At 37.3% G+C, this 25,752-nt stretch overlaps 1 protein-coding gene across 5 annotated transcripts in view; it reads right to left on the bottom strand.

Moving 5' to 3' along the window:
* The window catches only part of slmapa (sarcolemma associated protein a), a 190,373-nt gene that overhangs the window by 3,923 nt on the left and 160,698 nt on the right, over window positions 1-25,752 (bottom strand). For all 5 annotated transcript variants that reach the window (XM_059944200.1, XM_059944198.1, XM_059944203.1 and 2 more), the window contains 5 exons: window positions 20,843-20,968; window positions 16,517-16,591; window positions 15,797-16,117; window positions 3,935-4,052; window positions 2,214-2,385 (listed from right to left, as the gene is read on the bottom strand). In XM_059944200.1, coding sequence (XP_059800183.1) covers window positions 2,214-2,385; window positions 3,935-4,052; window positions 15,797-16,117; window positions 16,517-16,591; window positions 20,843-20,968 — 812 coding nt within the window. The remainder of the gene's footprint in view (window positions 1-2,213; window positions 2,386-3,934; window positions 4,053-15,796; window positions 16,118-16,516; window positions 16,592-20,842; window positions 20,969-25,752) is intronic.

Here is a 25,752-nt window from a genome sequence, read left to right as displayed (position 1 = left end):
ACCGTGAGTAACTGTTATACCTAGCTTTGGAAGAGATGAGCTCCAATGATCATGTACACATTAAGACATGTTTAACTGTAATGGGCCCCTTTATTGCTTTTCTTTCTCTTACTAACTGTATGATAAAGCTGAAATTGGTACATAAACTTCTTTATAATTTTATACGGTGTATGATCTGTTATTTCTTGCCGACCAATAACTGTATATGGGCAGTATTTACACAGCATTCTCTCAATTCAAGGTTTCTTTAATTGGTACGTCACGACATTCCTGTTCAGCTGAATTCCAAATCTTACCTACTCTAGGCATATATTGTTTATGAAAAGTGGCCTTGTCACTGCTGAGCCACGTGGCTGCCAGCAGAGCAGCTAATGAGCTGAGTTTGGAAATGAGTCTGGTGAGAGGGTTACGATTCCTATTCCCATTCTGACATGTTGGTCCATGGCCTCTTGTGCCACGATCAAGTCATTTTCAGGATGGAGTAGCAACAGTTTTCTCGGTATTTTCCCATTACTTATTGGTATTCTCCTATTTTTCTGCATTGGCTCCTGATTTATGCAGCTCAGTGCTTTATGTGCAATGCAATTCAATGTCCATAGTTACCAATCATGACTAAATATCTTAAGTAGGGGAAAGGGATTAATGGTATTGCTGAAAGAGCTGGAATCGACTCTGTTGCAGCAAGATGTGAATAATTAACACCATCTAGGACCACATAAAAAGAATGCCACTTGAGAAATGTGTTGGAGGCCTGCTGTTTTTCTCATCTTCAGTCCAAGACTCCGGAGGAAGGAAAAAGTAATTTGCACTCAATCTGGATTCTGAACAACTTAGTCCATTAGCAAAAATGAATTGAGAAAAAGATTTAATTGAGTGGTTTAAGTTTTGTGTTATTATTGAATGTTATTTTGTGCATACCTGGCATTCTAACCTTGAATTAGAATATACTGTAAATTAAAATACACAATTAATTTTTCCACAAAGAATGTCTGGAAAAAAATGCAAAATTTAAATTTACTCAGCACTGATATACTGTAACAGTATATAGTGTTTGAATGCAACTGAAATTCATTCTTGCCTTCGGAAGGAATCTTGCTGAAATTTTCATATCTTTCTAAGACGGTTTTACTTCGTGTGGGCTTATTATGTTATTGAGCATACAAGTTTCTCTATCTCTAAGTTAGTAGTTTTTATAGACATGAAATAAGTATTCATTGGACCACAAGAGTAAGTTAACAAACACTGTATCTTTCATACAGAGCCATTATTGGATAAGGATTTGAAGCTTCTGTCAGCAGTAAGGATCTAAATACATTTGGAATGACTTTACAGCCCATTCTCACTGGCTCTGTTGCACCGCAATACCTCTGTATCTAACCTCTGTCATTTTAGCACAAGATGGCAGCTTAGTCAAACACGATTCCAAACGACAGATTTTGTTTCACAGCAAGACAGGATGCTCTTACAATATGAGCAGGACGCTTTGCCAGGCAACACAAAACCTGGGCTCTTTCTAATAGGGGAAAAGACACAAAGTCACAGGGAGAAAATGCATACTCAGCACAGACAGTACTGAAGATCAGAATCAAACTTGGGTCACTGGAGCTACGAGGCAGTTGTCCTACCTGTGCTGCCCACTATCCTTCAGCTAAACTTTTATAGAACTCCCTCCAGGTATACAGGAGGTACCACTTTCCAAAAGTTCTCAATGAGGATATCTGGTTATCTTTCTTATTTAATCCAATATCAGAGTTAAAGAGAGATACAGCATGGAATCTGGCCCTGTGGCCACCGAGTTTGCACTGATCATTCACCACTGTTTTTACACTCATCCTAAATGAACCCCAATTTTTAACCTCCCTACATTCTCCCCAACTCCCCCAAGATTCTACCACACACCTACACACCAGGAGCAATTTACACTGGCCAATTAATCTACCGACCCACATGGCTTCATGAAGTGGGTGGAAAATGGGAGTACTCAGTGGAAACCAACACAATCACAAGGAGATTATGCAAATTCCACACAGACAGCGACCAGAGTCAGGACTGAACTTCAGTCTCTGGTGCTGTGAGATAGTAGCTCTACCAGAGTAGTGCTCCTTATCAGTGCGAATTTGACTGAAATAAGCAGCACAGGAAACCAATGATCAATATTTAGATCATTGATAACACATAAAGAACAAAGAAAAGTTTTAAATCTATTAAGTTACCTGCTGCTGAAATTTCTGTGTCTCTTTTTCAGCCTGTGCAAGCTGTAATCTCAGTCCATTTGTCTCCTGTACACGTTGCTCCTTCAAAGCTCCCATCTGAAGTTCCAGCTCTTTCCGAGAAGTTTTTAATCCACTTACATCATTGGTCAACTTGATGCTCTGCTGCTGGGCACTGTAACAGAACATTATTTTTCACATTTTTCAGATATAACCCATTTATAACAAAGGTATATCTCCAGCTGAATTATTATTCATGCTTTTAGAACTATCTTCATTGGTTTTAACAAAGTAGTAGTAATCAAGGCTACCCAACATTTCTAAGCTCAGGAACTCCCTGTCACAGTAACAACTACCTCTATTAATGGAGGACTGATTAAATACTGGGAAGCAAATAGGGAGAGAGCAAAACAATAAAATTAGTTAGAGAATGCTTAGAAATGTTGGGTATTCTGAGGCGGTGACCTCTGGTCCTACTCTCTTCCACCAGAAGAAACATGCACTTTATCTAGACACTTGAATATTCAATAGGTTTCAATGAGATCACCCCTCAGTCTTCTAAACTCCAGTAAAGATAGGCTCAGAGCCACCAGATGCTCCTCATATATTAAGACTTTCATTCCTGGAATCATTCTCGTGAACTTGCTCTGGACCCTCTCCAATGCCAGCATACCTTTTCCTAGATAGGGGCCCAAAACTACTCACAATTCTCCAAGTGCAGTCTGAGTAATGTTGTCTAAAGCCTCAGCATTACATCCTTACTCTTATATTCTAGTCCTCTCAAAATGAATGCTAACATTGTATTTGCCTTCCTTACCACAGACTTTACCTACAGGTTGACCTTTAGGGAATCCTGCACGACTCCCAAATCCTCTTGCATCTCTGAATTGTGAATTTTCTCCCCAGTGAGAAAATAGTCTCTGCCTTTATTCCTGCAACCAAAGTGCATGACCATACACTTCCCTACACTACCACTTCTTTTCTACTCCCCTAATCTGTTCATATACTTCTGCAGACCCCCTAGTTCTTCAACAATACCCGTCCCTTCACCTATCTCTGCACCATCTGCAAATTTGGCCACAAAGTCATCAATTTCATAATTTAAATCATTGACATAGAACATGAAACAAAACAGTCACAATACCATTCCAACCCATATGGAATACTGGCAGCCAACCAGAATAGGCCCTCTTTATTCTCATTTTTTGTCTCTTTCCAGTTAGCCAATCTTCTATCTGTGCTAGTATTGTTAATTAATACCATGGGTTCATATCTTGTTAAGTAGCCTCATGTGTGGCACCTTGTCAAAGGCCTTATGAAAATCCAAATGAACAACATCCACTGACTCTCCTTTGACTATCCAGCTGGCTATTTCCTTATCAACAGATTTGTCAGGCAAGATTTCCCCATAAGGAAACTATGCTGACTTTGGCTTACTTTATCATGTGCCTCCAAGTACTCCAAATCTCATCCTTAATATATTCTAGTCCTCTTGAAATGAATGTTAACATTACATTTGCCTTCATTACAACCAACTCAACCCGCAAGTCAATCTTTAGGGAATTCTGCACGAGGATTCCCGAGAGCCTTTGCACTTCTAATTTTTGAATTTTCTCAGATTAGAACCTTTCCCTACAACTCAGGTCCTCAAGTCCCACTATTATATTAAAACAAAAACACACAGCACTTCCAGTCATAAAAACACAATTATTATAGGAACTTGCCATTGGAGTTCTTCCTCATATTGCTGCAATTTTTCCATAAGAGTAACCTTTTCGTGTCTAAGCGAATCACAATCATTCTGCAGAATACTGCTCTGCTTCTGCAGTTCATCCAGTTTACCTGCCAGGGACAAAATTGAAAAAAGACTGAAGCAGCATGGCAGCACCTCAAAACTCAGTAACAAACATGTATTTAGCAAATGAAAACTGCTCTCACTAGGTTCCACAATTTCTACAATTTTATATTTCCTTAAAAACATTGTTGACAATAATTACAAGTTAAATGGTTACTTCAGTATATGGGTGAGAATGTTCTTGGAAGAAAGTAAAGCAGACACTGGTGGATGCACACAAAATCCTAGCAGTACGAAGTGAAAATCTGTTGTTACTCCATTCGTTTTTATACGCATGTCAACAATTTTTAAAATAACACCACCTGTGTGCCACGGCACATCCAGAAAACATGAAACATAAAAGTGGAGGTCTCTACTTATAGTAGTTCAGTTGTTGCTTATGTCACAGGAATTTTTGTGTTTGTAACTATGTCCAGCATCCTGCCATTTTAAACCACATAATACTGCTGAAGAAGCAGTTCTACCATCAGAGTCTTGATTCCAAAGCTGGAATAAAAATGTGTATTTTGCAATACTTATCAATAATTACCTTTTGATGAAGTATTAACACAGGGGATTTGAATTACTCCACAAGCTACAACAAAATACAACTTAGTAGTTTAAACTCTAAAATAAGACCATAGACCATAAGATATAGGAGCAGAAGTCGGCCATTCAGCCCATCAAGTCTTCTCTGCCATTCAATCATGGGCTGATCCAATTTTTCAAGTCATCCCCACTCCCCTGCCTTCGCTAATCAAGAACCTAATTATCTCTGCCTTAAATACACCCAATGACTTGGCCTCCATTGCCGCTCATGGCAACAAATTAGATAGATTTACCAGCCTCTGACTAAAGTAATTTCTTCGCAAAATGAATGAAAGCTCAAAATTAAAAAATAATTATCAGATGATGTCACTTCATTTAAGTGCTATTTCCACATTTGCAATATCAAGGTTAAAAACATAAATAATTTTGTCACATATAAACAGTCTTAGAATGAAAACTAAACGTCTGCCAAACATATACATGTTTGGCATTCTTTCACTCGAACAGTATGTTCTCCCTTTCACAAAATTCTAGTTCTAATTGGTTAGCAGTGACATCATACTTTTTTTGGTGGACACATTGAAAACAAGATACAATGTTCTGGTCCTGCGGGAGAATGCGGTCAGTAGCAGAAATAAAAGACATTAATAGATTTGTGGTCATTCACGTAAAACATGTGCAGGACAGTCACACATCCAAAACATGGAAAAATACCATATTTGATTAGATCTTTAAAAATTCATGAAACAGCAGAAGCCAAAATGAAAAAGAAATTCCTCATTGCACAAGAATTTTGGCAAGAATTTGAACATCTAAACTTTCTCATACTCATTTTCATGTGATGATGATTCAGAGTATGCCTGTTGAGTTTAATCCACCCTATCCTGTAATGTTTAATAAATCCTATGTGACCTAGCTGACTTTACAATCAAACCAATTCTATTAAGACCTTAAATGGTAACACTCATAAATGAAATGAAAAATGAAAAGAACTTAGGTTTCATGGATGACATGAAATGAAAAAACTTAGGTTTAATAGATAACAGTGAATGGCTTATTTATTATGGAAATTCACTGTCACATTAAATTACTTTTCTGGATCACGACTTCATCATTATACATCTTTCTTTCATATAGAGTATCCTTAAACAAGTTACCTCCTATTTTGCAAGAATTCTGACAGTTTAAGATAACAAGTGAATGGGAAATTTAGCTATTGCTTAAGTATCTGCCTACATTGTTTAGCAGTAACCGTGAGTGCTTAAAATTTTCTTCCTCTTTTCTTAAGACGCAACAACATAAGGAGAACAATAACGGACATCTTATACCTGACTGTCCTGACCTATGGAACTGAGCCATTTTAACACTGAGGAAGCAGCTGGGTGGGCCTAACTTAAAAGCTGCAAGCCAGCCATGTGACTGGTTTGGATGACAAGCAGGACTTGCCTCTTATTTTGAGTTTTCATGCCATTAAAAGTTCAAAGTGAATTTTTTTTATCACAGTACGTGGATGTCTCCACATATGACCCTGAGAGTCATTTTCATTCAGACATTCACAGTAAAATAGAAACACAATAGAATCAATGAAAATCTAAACACAAAGACTGACAAACAACTGGAAGACAAACTGTACAAATGCAAAATAATCATAATAATAAATAGTAAATACTGAGAACTTGAGTTGTAGAGTCCTTAACTCATGGACTTCATTATACCAAGTTAACTCAAAAATACATGGCAGGGATTAAGGGAAAAATATATACTCTAACTGTACATAATTGTCCGAGACCATTTTATTCTGGTGAGAATGTAAACTATGAAACAGTACATATCCCACGAGCAATTATTTTAGTTTTATCCCTTTGCTAAATTTTGCTGTAAAATAATGATAGACCACTGTAGTTTCCCAACTTACAAGGAAGCAGTGAGGAGTCTAAATATTCAATCCTCAGTCTTGCCAGACCCATTTAGCTCAGGGATGACATAGCTGCAGACCCCAATAGATAGCAATAATGATATATCCTACTTGAAGACAAAATATAATTTTTATCCTAAATGATTTAAAATAATTTTATTTTGCTCATACAATGTAAATGAAGTTTCTACATACAGATTTCAGTGTAGATATCATGTTATATAAGATAAAATCAAAGATTCTGACACTAAGAAGCATTAAAAATTTCAGTTTTAGTCAAAAATATTTTTTATTAATTGAAATGAATATGTTGTGTTCTTCATAACTTGAGCACATACTGTATTCTAGGTTGACTGATTACAGTGTCTTTCAAAATGCGCTGTCTAAAATTTTAAGTCACGGATGGTCAACCCATGGCGCATGCACCAAAAGTGGCATGTTGGATGATTAGAAGTGGCGCATTGCTCCCCAGTGATAATAATAAAAAAGTTAGCCTACTCATGCAACAAGTATTAACCAAAAACCGATTTTTAGAAAAAATAATCTATAACAGGAATTCAAGTAGCTTAGAGCTAGAAATGGGTTTTACTGAGAATAAATCTAAAGCTTAGCAATTATTTTTAGCGATTTTATTATTTTGTGCACATCCTTTGGCGAATGTTATCTTCTTTCACATTAATCTGTTTTCAATTAAAAATGTTCAATGAGTCAAACTAGGAAAGGAGGACTTTTGTTCTACAGTCGTTTAGTAACTGTTCAATACACGTTTGATACTTGTTTGATCCTGAGGCACCAGGCGTCTGCACCAGTGGTGCGTTGCAGGTTTTTACCAGTCAGTTTACAATTAACACTCGTGTGCTATGGAGTTGTGCTTTGTTCGTCCTTTGTGAACATTTGCAGTTTTGTACCTTTTTGAAAATAAAGCCTTGTTTTTACTTCCAGTTACCCATCACAGTGCAAAAGAAAATGAGCAAAAGAAAAGTAGAAAGTGATAGTAAGCATGAATTCAATGAACACTGGGAAAAAGAGTTCTTATTTATAGTGGGCCTGGCAGGAAAACCGTTGTGCATAGTCTGTGAAAACACTTTCTCACATAATAGAAGACATGATCTTAATAGACACTATAAAACAAAACATCAGACGGAAATAGAAGGAAAACTGAAGCTAGTGCTTGGGTCTGAGTTACGGAAAAAATATGTGATTACGAAAAAGGAAGAAATCAAAAGAAGCCAAAATATATTTGTTAAAAATCTCATTAAGGTAAATAATGTTTATCTTGTTTTATATTAAATCAATATATCATGTAAAATGCTAAATATGTCTATATTAAAATATTTTTACAAGAATTGAATGGGGGTACAAGGGTTGTATGGCACATCTGAACTTGTGCGTGAATAAATTGACACATGCAATGTAAAAGGTTGGCCACCCCTGCTTTAATTGAGTGAAGAAAGAGGCAATTTTCCCAGAAATATATTCTTTCAAACAGCACTCATTAAGCAGTAATTTCTCATTACACTTTGTAGTATCTGAGTATGATGGTATTTACTTAGTTATCAGGGATGTAATGAAAGCTGTGATATACATGGAAGCTTTTATTTAATTGATCAGTAAGAACAACTTACTTCTCCCAACATATTTTTATGGCTCTGTGCAAAAATAAGTATTTTGCTTATGTGGGCTGCTTCATAGAACATTAATAATTAAAATCTAAGATTAGTTGCTTCCTCTTTTGCTTAATATACATCTAAAAGTAGATTATTTTATCTGCAATTGTTACAATTCACTTTCATATCGTGTCAAATATTGAAGATGCAGTAACAGAGCACCCTGAAAAGAATAACAAGACAGCTGAGTCAATGTGGATATATGAATAGGAAATCATATTTGACTAGTAGCATGGATTGGGGGAAGGGGATGCCATAGAATCATTCAGCACAGATATAGGACAAATGCTGGAGGAACTCAGCAGGTCAGGCAGCATGTATGGCGGGAAATGGACAGTCAATGTTTTGGTCCTTGCTGACTAAGGTGCCTTCAAAAGGTAGTCCCATCTGTCCACATCCCTCAAAACATTTCCTGTCCATGAAACTGTCCAAATGCCTCATAATTTTATCTGCTTCTACCTCTTCTGGTGGCTTGTTCTATATACCCACAACTGAATAGAAACTTGTCCCTCAGGGCTCTTTAGTTCTTTCCCCTTTTACTATTAATCTATACCCTCTAGATTTAGACTCCCCTAGAATGGGAAAAAGACAATACTCATGTCCTTTGTAATTTTATAAACCTCTATAACAGGGGTTCCAACTGAGGACCATGGGCCCCTCGCATAAAAAAGGTTGGGAAGCCTTACTCTATAAGGTCACTCTCCAGATCCTTTGATGTAGTCTATTTGTATTCTCACAAAGCTTTTTGATAAAATAAACAAACTATGGGGTAGTCTACTGATAATGGATCGAGAATTGGTTATCAGGCAGAAAGAAAAGAATATGAATAAATGGATCCTTCTCAGGTTGGCAGGCTATATTTTCCACAAATATAACATACCAGAGCCACACTGTGCTACCATAGCACCTAATCTCGACTGAGGGTCAAATTCCCAGGACATGAGTTGGCCATTTAGGATGGAGATAGTGAGAAATTCCTTCATGTTGAGGATGGTTAATCTTTGCAGTGATGGTGACTTGGTCACAGAATTTACTCAGAACGGAAATTGATAAGATTTTGGTACTAAATTAAAGAAATTAAGGGACATTGGGACAGAACAGCAAAATTGTACTGAGTTCTAAGACTGGTCAGGCGGTCTGCTCCTGCTTCTATTTTTCAATCTATTTTGTTCTCATGAAAGAAGAAAGAATATGTAAAAAATATATATAAAAGAATTCATTAGGAATTGAGCAGGATAGCATTCTAAGGAGGTGGGATACTGAAGCAAGAAGAGTATGGTGAAATAAGCACATTGCTTGCATAAATGCTGAAGAGATAAAGAACATGCAAAAACTGCATGTTAAGTTTGTATAGTCTTAATTGGTTATAGTTTGTTCATATTTTGCAAAATCCTTTGTGGTTTCAGTTGTAATATGTGTAATATATTGGAAAAGGTTATGCTCTAGTTCAATAAACTATGCTTTTAAAAGCAGGAATTTCATCAATGTAGTAAGATTTTTAGGCTCTGATGTGAAGAATTCTTGCTGGATAATTTTCAATTAAATGTACAGGAATTTAGTTTCAAAGTCTGCTTACTCTTCACATTTTATGAGCCACTTTTGTTATGTTTCACCAAGGGTTGAGCTCTTGAACTTGCTTCACCAAATATTTTCTGTGCTTTCACAACTTCTATTGGGTGGAACCACATGACAGGCATTCTTGAGCTGCTGGTAGTTCAGAGAGTGAAAAAGCAGATGATGTAATTTCTGGCATAAACTGCCACTAGGGAGTTGGTAATAAAATTGTACAGAAGTTACTTCTGACTAAAAAAGGACAAAAAATGCAATGCTGAATCAATTGTTTGTGATTTAGGGGCATAGGTTTCCTTAATCAGTGAAATTACTTGATAATTAAGATCAGCTTTTGTTTCTTCAAGCCACATTTACAAGCAAAGGAAAGTAGCCTTAGTAATATCCCAATTCTTCCCCTGTACTTGTATTGCTTATTTATCACTGTTATTGCAAAGAAAATCCTTAATAGCAATGGGAAGTTATTTGTTTCAGTCAACTCTGTGATTGAATAGTAATGTCTCAAGAACTAATTAATCAACAGATTTAATAAATAATTTTCCTATCTTTTAAATCCAATCAATTCATTGGTCAAGAGCAGGTAACATAAACTTATGTACTTGCAAGGCAAGTGAAAATTCAGCATTCTGGAATAGCTATAAAGCAATAAAGGGTATAAAGAAAACAATAAAAGGAACAAATATGAAAACGATATATAAAGGCACATTTTTCTTATAGATAAACAGAGAAAAGAGAAGTAAAGAAGAAGGGGCAGGAAGGAAATAGCAAATAATAAAGAAATAACAGGCCATCAAAATTAGAGTGTTCTATTAATATTTACAATGAACAGAAAGAGGAAAAAATCTGAAAATATCAAAAAGTGGATTTAAAACTTAAGTCATAGAATAATAGCCTTTCAGCCCAAATGGTTCATTTAGACCAAAATTTCCATTTAAACTAATGCCATTTTCCTGCATTTGGACAACATTCTCTAAACTTCTCTTATCCATGCATTTGTTCAAGAACCTTCTAAATTTTGTTAATGTACCTGCCTTAAACACCTTTTCTAGCAGCTCATTCCATTCATTGACCACCCTTCTAGGTTTAAAAGTTGCCTTTCAGATTCCTATTAAACTCCCCCCCCCCCCCCCCCCACCCCTTATCTTCAACCTGTCTTTTAGCTCTTGATTCCCAAACTCTGGGCAAAAGACTGCATATATTGAACCTATCTGTGCTGCTTGTGATTTTATATACCTCTAAAGCAGCAGTTCCAAACCTTTTCATGCCATAAACCCCTACCATTAACCAATGGGTTCCTGCTCCTAAAAATCATCTCTCTTTCTCCTACACTCCAATGAAAACAGTCTCAACCTTCTCAACTTCACTCCCATAACTCAAGTCCCTCGAGTCCTGGCACTATCCTTGTACATCTCTTGCACCCTTTCCAGCTTAATGTTGTTCCAGTCAAGATGGTGTCAAGATGTGATGTTGGTCAAGGTCATGGCTCATACTTATTTGATTTTAAGTTTGTTGAGATGGTTTTGGAGGCATGTTAAAGGACAGATTAGGGTTTAGGGACAGGGAATGAGGGAGAGTTAGATGCCAGGGGCAGTTAATGAAGTCAGCATCAGAGTCTAGGTTGAAGTGCTTCGTAGTTGAAGGCCAGCATGGACAGATGTCAGGTCAGCGGGCCCTGTGGAGGAGGACCCTGATGTGACGAGATTCCCTGGGGTTGGAAGTCAGTGCAAGTAGGAGGCATGAGGGCGATTGACCTCCCAAGATGGCCAGTTTCGTTTTGTTTTTGCTGGTGTTGTTCTACTGAACATAGTAGTAGTAAACATCCTTCCAAGAGCAAGGTGACCAAAACTATACTCTTCTAAAAGAAAATAATTAGTGATAATACTCAAACATACAGTACCAATAACAAATTGCAGTTAGAAAAGAAGTACAAGATGCACAAGATTTCTTTGAGAGTTTGGAATATTGAGGGTTGAACAAAACCCAACTAGACTGTGCCACCCAATTACACCTAGTATAACCAATTAACCTATGAACCCGTATATCTTTGAAATGTTGGAGGAAATCCATGCAGTCATGAAGAGAATATACAAACTCCTTCCAGGTAACATTGGAATGGAACCAGTGCTGTAACAGCATTATGCTAACCACTGTGCTAAATGTTCTTTCTTGCCGTAGGTGCTGAGCCTCTGGAATTCCCAACCATGGAGGGCTCTGGAGAACAGATCACTAAGGTATTTAATAAACACATTTTAAAATGATCAGGATTAAGGAGAATTGGCACAAAAGAGATGTAGTCTGTGATGATCAACTTTGATCACACTGAAAGGCTGGGTCATCTTGAGGACCACAATAGCCCATTCCAGTCTCTATTCTCCTGTAAACCTATTTTTGCCAAAACATCTGAAACACAATGTCAATGTTTCACACTTCCAAGTCAGAATATCTTGAGTTCAAGTTCCCCTCCCTGCACTGGAAACATTTTTAGTGTAGCACTAAAGAAATGTACTTTTGGAGATACTCATTTCCAACCTCTCCCTCAGTGTCGCAAAAACTAAGCAGCTGGTTGTGGAGTACAGGAGGAATGGAGACAGGCTAGTCCCTATTGACATTAATGGATCTGGGGTTGAGAGGGTGAACAGCTTTAAGCTCCTCAGCATACACATCATCAAGGATCTCACATGATCTGCACATACTGGCTGTGTGGTGAAAAAGGTACAACAGTGCTTCTTTCAGCTCAGACGGTCGAAGAAGTTAGGTATGGGCCCCAAAGCATAAGGACTTTTTATAGGGTCATGATTGAGAGTATCCAGACTGGCTGCATCAATGTCTGGTATGGGAACCATACTTCCTTCACTCGCAGTACTCTGCATAAGAGTGGTGTGGACAGCCCAGCACAGCCGTAGTTGTGAACTTCCCACTATTCAGGACATTTATAAAGACAGGTGTGTAAAAAGGGCCTGAATGATCATTGGGAACATGAGTCACCCCAACCACAAACTGTTCCAGCTGCTACCATCTGGGAAACAGATCAAGCAGCATAAAAGCCAGAACCAACAGACTCCAGGACAGCTTCTTCCACCAGGCCATCAGACTGTTTAATTCACAACTATATTTCTATCTTATATTGACTGTCCTGTTGTACATACTAATTCTTTTAAATTACTATAAATTGCACATTGCACACTTAGATGGAGACGTAACGTAAAGATTTTTACTCCTCATGTATGTGAAGGATGTAAGTAATAAAGTCAATTCAATTCATTTGTAACTGAGACATTAGAAGAGTATCTCACTAATCCAATTATTTGGATATTAATTATCTCATGGCCTATTTGAAGAGAAGGTAGGGCACTGTTCCTGGTATGCCTGTCAATACAGTGGCTTGAAAAAGTATTCAGCCCCCACAACTATTTCCACAATTTACTGTTTAATTTTCTAAATTTAAAATATGTTGGTGGGATTTTTTAAACTAATCTTCAAAACATTGTGAATCATGTCAAATCAGAAGAAAAATTCTAAAACCTGTTAACAATTTACTAAAAATTAAAAACTTGTGAAGCTGAAAAAATATGCATCACCTTTGTAATCACTATGCTAACTTTCCTCTGGTGCAAGGTATTATTATTTTACCAACTCACCCAACTTGCTCTGAATAAATACCCCCTTCCTTTGTAAGATACAACAATGTGGTAGATTTTCAAAAGACCAAATCAAAATGAAGACAAAAGATCATTCAAGGCAAATCAGGGAAATTATTGTAGAGAAACACAAATTTGGGGAATGTACAAGACCATCTCAAAGGCATTGAATATAAGCTGGAGCTGAGTGCAGTACATCCTAAAAAAGTGGAAAAAACATGAACCCACAGCCCCACTGCCTAGGTCAGGCTGCTCCTCTAAACTTAGTCGCTGGAGAGAAAAGGCACTTGTAAGGGAGGCCACTGTGACGCCAACAGTCACTCTGAGTGAGATGCATAAGTCAATGGCTGTAACTGGAGATGAAGCTCATGGCTACAGAATCTCCATAATAGTATTGTGGATAAATAGCCTTGCACATAAATAGTATTTATGGAAGAGTGGCAAGGAAACAATGCTGGCATGACGAAAGCACGTACTTGTCTGTAAAGACTTTGCAAAGTGCTACTTAGAAGATGCTGTAAAAATGTGGAAGAAGGTCAGAACATTTTAGCTTCAACGCTAAGTGGTATATGTGGTGATAATCTAATACTGCGCATCAGCCAGGTAACATCATCCCTACTGTAAAGTATGGTGGAGGTGGCATCATGCTATGCGGATGCTTTTCAGCAGCAAGGACTGGAAATATTGTTAAGATCGATGGGAAGATGAACATTGCTAAATACAGAGAAATCCTGAATAAAAACTTGATTGTTTCTGCCAGAAAGCTTAAACTGGAGAGAATATTTGTCTTTCAGCAGGAGAATGACTCAAAGTACATTGCCAGAGGAACCACAGAGTGGATTCAAATGAAGAAATCTGGTCCTCGAGTGGTCCAGAGTCCTGAACTTAACTCGATCGACCATCTCTTGAAAGACTTCAAAACTGCTGTCTACTACTGTTCCCTAAGTAACCTGGCACAGCTTAAGCTGTTTTGCAAGGAGGAATGCTCCAGCACGTTGTGCAAAGCTAATAGAGATTTATCCAAGACTACTGGCTGTAATAGCTGCAAGAGATGGTTCAGTTAAGTACTGAGCAAAGGGGAATGAATACTTTTGAACTGCTGATATTTCAGTTTTTGAATTTTTAGTTTTTCATGCTTTAAAATTTTCCCTGTTTTTTTGGGGCTCTGCTGTGGGATAAAAAAGGAGAATGTGAGTCACAAATAAAAATTTTCATTAAAATTGATCAAAATCCTTGAATGCAATATTAATTTATGTAAACAAATGGTCGGGGCTGAATACTTTTACAAGGCACTGTATTTATCCCTTACGTGCAATTACTTAAAAATTTATATATCTTTCAGGCAGAATGCTGCAAAATAAAATTAGCTGCCATGATTTATGTTAGTAAACTGAAATAATTTCAAAGGTACTTTAGTCACTGCAGTGCATTCTAATACACCCCATGGCTAAGAGAGACAGTATGCAAATGTATATCTTCTCCTATCAGATGAAAGGCATCTAGAATAATGTAACATAATAGAAAATTTAGATTAGGCAGCAGTGAAGTGAACTCAGAGGTTACATTTGCAATGTGAAGATAGAAGACATCTGGAATTTACTAACTCATAATGTTGTGGATATTGTATCAACTGAAAATTAGGAAGAAGAAGTAAAGTTAGAGATCTGGAACAAAGGTGAAGGAAATGGAGTTGGTAAACAGATCAATTTTAACTAAAGTGAATGCTAGAAGTTTTTTTTAGAAGCTGAATGATTTGTTCCTGTTGCTGTGTTCTGAGAATGGTCATTAATAAGGTACTCTACTGATGATAATGTAGTACAATGTGATTTTAAACCAAGGGATTGGTAACGGAAACAAAAACATCTGTTAATTTGTTTTCTTCCAATAATTTAACAAAACTAAATACCTATATATTACAGCAGCACATTAACACATAAAATTAACACATGTTATCTACATGTGAAATCAATGGTATACCATCAGAGTCGATTCTAATCTATGCATTTAGAGTTCATAATTAATAAAGAAATCATTATTTGCACATAGACGGGTATAGCACATGAAAAGGCTCACTATATTGTGCCATACTTCAGAAGAATGAGATGTAATATTGAAAAATTAAAGATTATGGGAGGGATTGGCAGAGCAGATGGCCCAGAGAGTAAATTCTCAACATGGGCATATAAAGCATCAGTTAGGACTGCACTGTAATTTATGAAATATCATGGGGCTGTGCTCAGACTGTTTTTTTAAAGTGTGACAGTGAGAAACTTGAAGATCAAACGGTACCAGAATGGCAGAGAAAGCTTGAAGGTTGAAACAGCGTATTTCTGCTTCAATTAATTGTGTTAGACGGCTAACAACAAAATATTTTACAAAGGTCATAGTTACATATGAAGTATCATTCCCCTCACCTTGTAATTGGATTGCTTCCCCTTTTTGTTTATCCATTTGCTGTTGGGTCTGCAGCTGGATCTTGGTTTGAAGATTTAAGATTTCTGATTCATACTCTGAGGCAGTCTGCCGCCATTGCTCAAGCTCAGTGTGCACCTTCAGTAACTCCCCTTGGAGAATGGCAATGTCAGTTTCACGCCCTGTTGCTGCTTCTACTGCTGTCTGTCGCAAAGCCACAATCTCTTCATGGGTACTTGCCAACTGATCACGAGCCTTGATAATTTCCAAATCTTTCTCCTCTCGAAGTATCTCAATATCCTTCTGTAAATCACCGAGCTGAGCTGCACATAGAAGATAAAAATTTTTGCTTGAATGAAGAAATGTGGCAGGCAAATGCACACTTTGTTTGAAATACTAGAAAAACTTATTTATTAGGCTTTTAATTTCATTAGCTTTTAATTATTGAAGTCTTTAGATTGATTTTAAATTCTATTAAAAATATTTTAACTCCTTTCGTGTAAGACAACATTAATTTCATTGACCTCCTAGGTACCATGATGAACAACCTTTTCTACTGTTAAATATGGTTTATGTATAGCAATATTGGTAAACAGGAATCTTATATGAAGAAATAGGACTTTATTGAAAGTGATCTGACAGAATTTGCCCAAAACTAAAAGGCAGGTAATATACATATGGATTTGTGAATTCAACATAAACAGCTTTGAGTGAATTTATACCTTGCAATGCTTGGATTTGCCTAGCTGACACTTCTGCCTGTTGTTTACTTGCCTTTCTTTCCTCTTCAAGAAGCGCTGTAAGGAGACAAAGTACATGATAAAGTTTATGTTTGACAGTGCACTTTATGAAGCATTGCTTTCAGTAGAATTGTTTTTACATGAGGCAACCTGAATCCAATAATACAATTAGTAGAAATGATCAGGATATATTATCTTTTAGGAAAGAGAAAGCTGCAACAGAATGCACAGGAATGAGTTTGGAGAAGAACTAAAGATGAAACAGCAGATAATACAAAGCTGTAATGAAAATGAAGCTTAATGAATACAATCCAAAATAAACCACATAAGTAGTTTTAGTTGAAGTATTTTTGCAATTGTACATTCTTACACTTTAACTGAAGGTAATCCAAGGGTAATTTCAATTGCTAATTATAATGTAGCAATTTTTACCTACGAAAGAACCCAAGAGTTTAATTATTAAGCATTGAGAAATTTTAAACAAAGGACAAGGTTTAGCTTTCATCTCCTTTACTCTAACAAATCACATCAGCTGTTTGAAGTGCTAATTGACTGAAGTTCCATATTGTTGCACTGTATTTACAATACCAAGCCAAAAGCTTCATTTGCAGAACAGTAGAAATTAAGCACACCGCTTCAACATATTCTGTTACCAATTGTGGACAAGACCTTATCCAAGATTCCATGATCCTACAAGTATACTCTTGTAGAGGGTGGCATGGTAGCAGACTGGGGTTCAATACTCATTGCTATGTACGTTCTCCCTGTGACTGCGTGGGTTTCCTCTGGGTGCTTCCGTTTTCTCCCACATTCTAAAAGATGCACGGGTTAGGGTTAGTAAGTTGTGGGCATGCTATGTTGGTACTGGAAGCATGATGATACTTATGCTGCCCTCAGCACATCATTGGACTGTGTTGGTTGTTGATGCAAACAATGAATTTCACTGTATATTTTAATGAACATATGAAAAAAAAGCTAATCTTTAATCATGAAATGTTTAAATATGCTCACTGCTGCTATCAGGAAGGTGGCACAGAAGCCTCAGGATTTACACCACCAAGTTCAGGAACAGTTATTAACCCTCAACTTTCAGGGTCCTGAACCACAGGGGATAACTTTACTCGCCCTATCACTGAACTGTTCCCACAACCTATGGACTCACAGCTAAAGAAATAAAAATCTGCAAATTTTGAAAATTCTAAAGGAAACAGAAATTGCAAGTTAGGCAGCTTTGGTGCTGAGAAAAATGAGAATAGTATTTCAGAGCAACATCCTTTCATCAGGGCAAGTAGCAGTGAGAAATAAAACATGCTTCCATTTGCAGGGAAGTGGGAAGGATAGAGGTTACAAAGGGAATATTTCAGTTTGCCTTGACCAATATTCATTGATCTCAATAAAACAGCATATTTTAATATTTCAACTACGTAATTCAAGCAACAGTTTGTGGGAACCTCTAACCCTCTGGAATGAGCAGTTTGGTTTTGTAATGAATATTAAAGTAGTTTAGATTTTGTTTTCTGTGGCTTATTACTTTAATTAGAACCTCTGAAATAAATAAAATTATTTCTTAACTGATTTTCCTAATCTGACTTAATTTCTGAAGTCAGATTTTGATTTCTACCTTTTCTCATTCATTGCTCACAAATCGTTAAGAATGTGCAGGAAGGGACTGAAAGCAGAAAAATAAAACAATCAGACTGACTTAATGACATATTTTATTTTTTCAAATAGCTTAACAAAAATTGTTAAACCAAAAAAAATATTTAAATACACCTAAATAAAAACCGTTTATGGCAAAGAATAGTAGATTTCTCCCAGTGCCCAAATTCCCATAAACAAGTGCTTGTTTTATTTGAAACACTTGAAAAGGCATTCTTACTTCAAATGAGTAAACATTGACGCAAAGTAAACTAAATAACTTCTTGACACTGCTGCACTCAGCCTGGTCCAAAAATTACGATACAGTGCATTTCAGCTCATTGGGCCGTCGGTTAATCAGGGCAGCTGCTTACTTGGGACAACCCCTTAAAGAACTAATTGAGAGAAAGTAGCTGGGGTTCCCTTCATTCATTTGGAAACACTTAACTGGGACAGGAGACTGCTGCTGAACAGTTTCTTACTAGCGTCAGTTGTACTTGCACGGCCGTTAGACACTACACTGTGCTTAAAGCAAATAGTTTTTAAAATAGCAGCCATAAGATAGGAGCTGGATTAGGTCATTTGACCCATTGAATCTGCACTGCCATTTCATCATGGCTGATCCAATTTTCCTCTCAGTCCCAATCTCCTGCCTTCTCCCCATATCCCTTCATGCCCTGACCAATCAAGAATCTCCACAGCTGCCTGTGGCAAAGAATTCTACGGATTCACCAGAAATTCCCCCTCATCTCTGTTCTAAAAAGGACACCCCTCTATAAGGACACTCTCCCACCATAGCAAACAGCCTCTCCACATCCACTCTATCAAGGCCTTTCATCATTCAATAAGTTTCAATGAAATCACCCCTCATTCTTCTGAATCTAGTGATATAGGCCCAGAGCCATCAGACGGTCCTCACATGAGAACCCATTCAATCTTGGAATAATTTTCGTGAACGTCCTTTGAACCCTCTGCAGCTTCAGTACAGTACTTTTAATATAAGAAGCCCAAACCTGCTCACAGTACTCCAAGTGAGGCCTCACCATTGCTTTATGAAGTTTCAAAATTACATCCTTGCTTTTATATTCTAGACCTCCTGAAATGAATGCATTTGCCTTCCTCACTAGACTCAACCTGCAAATGAACTTTAAGGGAATCCCACACAAGCACTCCCAAGTCCCTTGTGCATCAGCTTTTTGTATTTTCTCTCCATTAAGAAAATAGTTAACCATTTCATTTCTTCTACCAAAGTGCATGACCATACACTTCCTGACACTGCATTGCATCTGCCATTTATTTGTCCATTCTCCTAAGCTGTCCAAGTCCTTTTATAGCCCCTCTACTTCCTCAAAACTACCTCTAATTATCTTTATATTTCTGCAAACTTTGCAACAAAGCCATCAATTGCATCATCCACATACAAGAGAACATCTGCAGATGCTGGAAATCTGAGCAACACATGCAAAATGCTGGTGGAACTCAGCAGGCCAGGCAGCATCCATGGAAAAAAAGTACAGTCAACGTTTCAGGCTGAAACCATCAGATGCCGGCTGGCCTGCTGAGTTCCTCCAGCATTTTGTGTGTGTTGCACCATCCAAATCATTGACATACAATGTAAAAAGAATCGGTCCAAACACAAGACCCCCGTGGAGCCCCACGAGTCACCAGCAACCAGCCAGAAAAGGCTCTCACTCTTTATCTCCTGCTAATCAGCTACTGGTATATCCACGCTAGTATCTTTCCTGTAATACTATAGGCTCGTAGGTTGCTAAGCAGCTTTGAGTATGGTACCATGTCAAAAGATTTCTGAAATTCCAAGTACACAACATTAACCCATTCTCCTTTGTCTATCCTGCTTGTTATTTCTTCAAAGAATTCCAACAGATTTGTTAGACAAGATTTTCCCCTGAGGAAACCATACTGACTACAGCCTATTTTATAATGTGCCTCAGAGCACCCTGAGACTTTATCCTCAATAATTGACTCCAATATCTTCCCAACCACTGAGGTCAGACTAACTGGCCTTAGATTCCTTTCATCTGCCTCCCTCCCTTCTTGAAGAATAGAGTGACATTTGGAATTTTCCAGTCTTCTGGAACCATTCCAGAATCTAGTGATTCTTGAAAGATCATTAATACTGCCTCCATAATCCCTTCAGCCACCTCTTTCAGGACTCCGGGGTGTACACCATCTGGTCCAGGTGACTTATATACCTCCAGATCCGTCGTATGTGCTTGTGTTATGTCATCCATTTGGATAGAGGAATGCAAATTTAAGAGCAGTGATTTTTGACTTTAAAAAATTTCAGCTCCTTGCAAGATGCCACGACAATTTTTGAGACCAGCCGACACAGTTACCCCTACACGTCAGCGTACACCGGGTGAATTCCTCTGTTGATTGCTATCAGGAACTAATATACAGTTTTATAGTACTGTAGTAGTATTGGTAGTGTTCCAATTCGTGTTGCATTTCATTTAACTACCTAATTGTTGTTCAGTTAAATGGTATTTTGTAATTTTTATTCATTTATACAAATTTCCATGAAACCTCAGGCATTGGGGCAGCTGCCAAAATACACCGTCCCGATGTGTCCCTTTTAACTATGATCCACTGTACTTGTTTACAAAAAAGCCACTGTTCATTAAAGAAAAACACAAATGTAGAGTTCACCTTGTACTTCAAGACACTTTTGTTTGCTGGCTCTGGCAAAATCCTGTGCTCCCTTCAGCTCCTGTTGCAGTTGCTGTATCTCTTGCTCAGAATCTCCAGTTTCTGCATGGGCACGTCGCAGTTCATCTGAAAATGCATAATTTGTCAACACTGAGGCCCATTTTCAAAATTAGTCAAAATCTGAATATTTACTGTCACAATCTAGATCAGCAAGTGATAACTACCTTAAGTGCACAGAAATGAACAATATTGGCTGCGTGTAACAGAAAATCTGCTCAGCTCAAAGAAATAAAAGTTCTCTACTTTAAAATAGCACTTTTAAGTCTTTACGATGTATGACCCACACATAAGGATTTAGCTTCTTCCCTCTGCAATCAGATTTTTGAACTGTCCATGAACCTATGAACACTACTTTGTTTTGCACTATTTTGTAATTTATAGCAATATTATGTCTCTGCACTATATTGTTACCATAAATCAAAAGTTACAACAGAATATTGTTTATCTTTATGCCTCAAAGCAAGCAAAATTTTTAGACTCTAGACTGCAGTCATCTTTATGCTAAAATGTCTTCTAACAGTCTTTATTGCTGTTATGCATGAAACTTAACAATGAAACCCCAGCGTCTACTTTAATTTCAAATTTTCATCCTATTCATAATTTTTAACTTCCAATACTTGTTACTTTTCTCTGTGGTTAATTAATTCTTATAAGTACGAAAAGTCAAATCCATATTGCGTAAAGCTTTCCAATTTTCTCGTCTGCCTTTATAAAATTCAAACTTCCAAAACTTGATGCAACACCAAATGCTCCTAAATTGACCCAACTTCCATTATCTGGTTGAAACCCAATCAGATTTAATAATACCGGCATAAGTCATGCCTCTTTACCTCCTTCTGCCATCACCTAGGTCATGCAATGAGAACAAGATACGATCTGGCTGATGGTCCTTAATGATGTATGCCACCTTTCTGAGGAATCACTCCTTGAAGACATTCTGGATACTTTGGAGGCTAGTGCTCATGATGGAGCTAAGTTTGCAACTCCCTGCAGTTTACTCTGAGGTCACTTTTCAATTGCCCATGATTCACCAGATTTTTGTACAAGTGTCCTGTTTGCAACAACTGTACTCTTATCCTAGATTCTCTCAGGTTCCTGATATTTGCTGCTGTCTCTTTCATACTGCCACTTGTCAACATCAGTTAAACACTAGTCAGTTTTCATATATATTCTTATTTACTTTCCTTTTTTATCACTTTTCTGACACTTTCATTATTTGTACTTTGATTTAACACCCATTTTGATTATTCAGTAATTTGTTTTAAGACTGGTATATGTATGTGCCAAGATACAGTGAAAAACTTATCTTGCACACAAATCAAATCATTACAATAGTGCAATGAGGTAATAGAATTACAGAGTGCAGAGTAAGGTGGTACAGTAAAAAAAATGCAGTGTAGATAGACAATAATGTGCAAAGTTACAATGAGGTAGATTATGAAGTCAAGAATCCATTTTATCCTACTAGGGAAACATTAAATAGTCTCGTATCAATGGGGCAGAAGTTGTTTTTGAGCCTGGTGGTGCATGCTTTCAGGCTTTTGTGCCTTCCGCCCAATGGGGAAGGAGGGGGGAAAGAAGAATGCATGTCTGGAGTAGGTGGGATCTTTGAATATGCAGACTGCTTTATCAATAGCAAGACAGTGAGAAGTTTATAGACAGAGTATGTGGAGGGGAGGTTGGATTTGTGATGTGCTAAGCTCTGTCCATAGTTCCCTGCAGTTTCTTGCAGTCATAGGCAGAACAGTTGCCATACCAAGCTATGATGCAGCAGATAGGTGTATAAATAAAGTGAGGGTCAAAAGGGACATGGTAGCATTGCAAACTTGTACATGAAGTTAATGACTGTACAGAGAGTAGGGTAAGGGGCTGAGGCCACAGCCTTGTGAGGTGTCAGTGTAGAAAATAATTGTGGCAGAGGTGTTGCTGTCTATTCCTAATGATTATTTCATATGCCCAAATGAGCAAACTTATTCACAATCCAAACACGTGCCAGAATATTTAAATGCATAGTAAAACCTTAATCAATCTTTCTTAAAAATACATTCACGAATAATGTTTACATAATATTTGCAAAATTTTAAAGTTGGCAAGCACCTAAATGACAATAGAACTGGAGCACTCATTGTGCACCACACGGTATAAGTAGAAAGACATACTTGTACTCTGAGGCTAAGTAATGCTGGTAAAGGACATTTCTTACCATCATACTTTTTTCTCAGTAGTTAGCACAAAAGATACAGTTTCTTTATTTCATTTGTGAAATAGATACATTTTTGATTGTTTGACTTATATGATTTGTGCTCCACTGGGCAAAACTCTAACACTAATCCATTCAAATAATTATATAATCTGACAAGATAGCGCCAGTGACCAATGGCTACATCTTGCTGACAGCTTACAAAACTACTTCCAGATAAACTTTCTGAACTGCAACCAATTGGAGCCTATAATTTCCCTTTTAAGAATGTAACTTTTGGCTGGCTGAATGAGCTGGTGCTTCTGTGATCTCCTGGGGGACTCCACGGAGTGCAACAACGGCTGTCCCTGAGGGTGGCTATGTTGATTCCTAAAGGCGGAATGTGAATGTGTGGTGGGCCCCACTACTTCGTGCCGATTGAAGCTTTGAGCAAGATGAAAATTGTCGAAGATGAGAGCAGAAAATGAATGGGTGTTTGACGGGCCTCCCTCTCACTGATGCAGGAGGCGTGGGTTCCATGCTGCAAGGTTCAATTGCCTTGGTGGCTTGTGGATGTGGACTCACTTTCAGCGGTAGTTTGATGTTTAATGTGCATAGTGCTGAATGTGCTTTACTATTTGTGTTATTTGATTGAGGTGCTTCGGTGAGGAACGGGATCTATAGCTGTGGCTATCAGCTCCTGGACTGGCTTCACTCGCCTCAGCAGCTTGTAGCTGTGGACTGACTTTTGGTGATTCTGCGGTTTGATATTTAATATTCTGTTACTTGTTTGTTTTTTGTTGCTTACATGATTCATTCTATTTTTTGCAAGTTTGATGGTCTTGTGTGAGTTTTTTCTTTAAATGGATTCTATTGTATTTCTTTGTTTTGTGGCTGCCGACAAGAAGAAATCTCAAGGTTGTATACCATACACATACTTCAATAATAAATGTACTTTGAGCTTTGAGTTATCAATTAAAATGATATAGTCTATTTCAGCACTGAAATACTATGAAACTATGAAATATTAACTCTAAAGTCTTTTCTTCCCTAATTTGCCTGAAAATCCAAGAATTTCAAAGGCTGTTAAAAATGCACCAGCACCGTTTGGCTTCTATTTGCTTGGTTTCTTAAGTTATATTGTTAACAGTGATGTATGCATGTTGAAGAGCAATAGACTGTAAAACAAAATCTGATAAAAAATCCTTATAGACATCTTACACTTAATCCTTAAAATCTTGGAAGCACAGAGACCTTGACCTTGTGCAGCTGGACCCTAGTCTTCCTGTCAGATTGCTGGCAGGTGGTAAGAGTGGGCTCCCTCATCTCCACTCTTCTGATTCTCAACAAATTTATATGAAATTGATTTTACAAACAAGGTACAAAAGAATGTTTTGTGTGTGATTGTTCAGGTCTCAAGTTTTACTGAGACACCCTGAAAATTTACCTGCATTTCAAATGGTGCAGTGGGCTCATTTTTATTTTCCCAAGAATGAAAAATATTTCTTGTAATACTTCCCTTAAGATTTCAAATATTTAAGCATGTTCTTTGCCCTGCGTTTGAATGTTGAGTCCAGATAGTGGGTTGACAAATGTGGTGGAACAGAGCTGGCAGTCAGAATGGAAGTAAACTCTTAACTGGTAGAGTTGTGCAGTCAAAAAGTGACATTGATGTTGTAGAGGATCACCTTGCTTGACCATGCTGTCTAACAGAAAGTTGCACAACTTTTAAAGGAAAGCATTATACACAATGTGCTGGAAGATCTCAACAGGTCAGGTAGCACCTATATATCTATTAATGTACTCTTCCAGCACATTGTGGGTATTGCTCTAGATTTCCAGCAACTGCAGTAGCTCCTGTATTTGGTTTAAAGGAAGGCAGACTAAAAGTGACAGGCTTATGATGAATTGGTTTTCTTCTACAAGTGGTTCCAAGCAGTTTAATATATTTGTTAAAACACGCGCCATTTGCAAAACAGCTAAAGTAGCTTGGATGCATTTCATTTATTGCAAAACAAAATGCATACGTTGATGTTTTTCCATCTGATTTTCACTTTAAAATCTGGATATCCAACATATTTTCTACCTGCTTGTGAATTTAAAATAGGTTTTTGGACACTCGGTTTGGAAATGTTGTAAGTTAAAACATTCCAGCAAAGATTGCCTGAAACGAAAGCACTCAGATGAGTTGTTACAGTTAATCTTACAGAGAGACTACATAGCTCTTCATTAAACCAATGAAATATACATGACTTTTTTTCTGTTGGCAGGAATTTCAAGCTCATCAAGTTCAAGTGCTTGGCATAGAAAGTAATCCTTGCTTAAAAAAATATAGAGTACACAACAAAACTTTAAAACAAACGATGTGTTATAATATCAAATATCACCATTGTAATAAGTAGCTTTTAAGCATACATATCGTCATAAACAAATAAACTTAACATTACAGAATTTTGATGGCCATTGGAATTTAACTGCCTATGGTAAAGACACTAATAGTTGAAGAACTAGTCGAGGATAACCTAAAAAAAAACTAAGCTCACTTACGAACTTCTGACATATTAACTTTGGAAAGGGGAAACATATACATGTGAATACAAATTACTCACCTGATATTTGCTTGAGTTATGCTTCTACCCATAACATGCATATATAAAAAATGTCTGTAAGG

This window comes from Hypanus sabinus, chromosome 19 (assembly GCF_030144855.1).
Source record: "Hypanus sabinus isolate sHypSab1 chromosome 19, sHypSab1.hap1, whole genome shotgun sequence".
In the NCBI taxonomy this organism is placed as follows: domain Eukaryota; kingdom Metazoa; phylum Chordata; class Chondrichthyes; order Myliobatiformes; family Dasyatidae; genus Hypanus; species Hypanus sabinus.
Note: the sequence above shows the minus strand (reverse complement) of the source record. Positions and strands in the feature narration are given on the sequence as shown.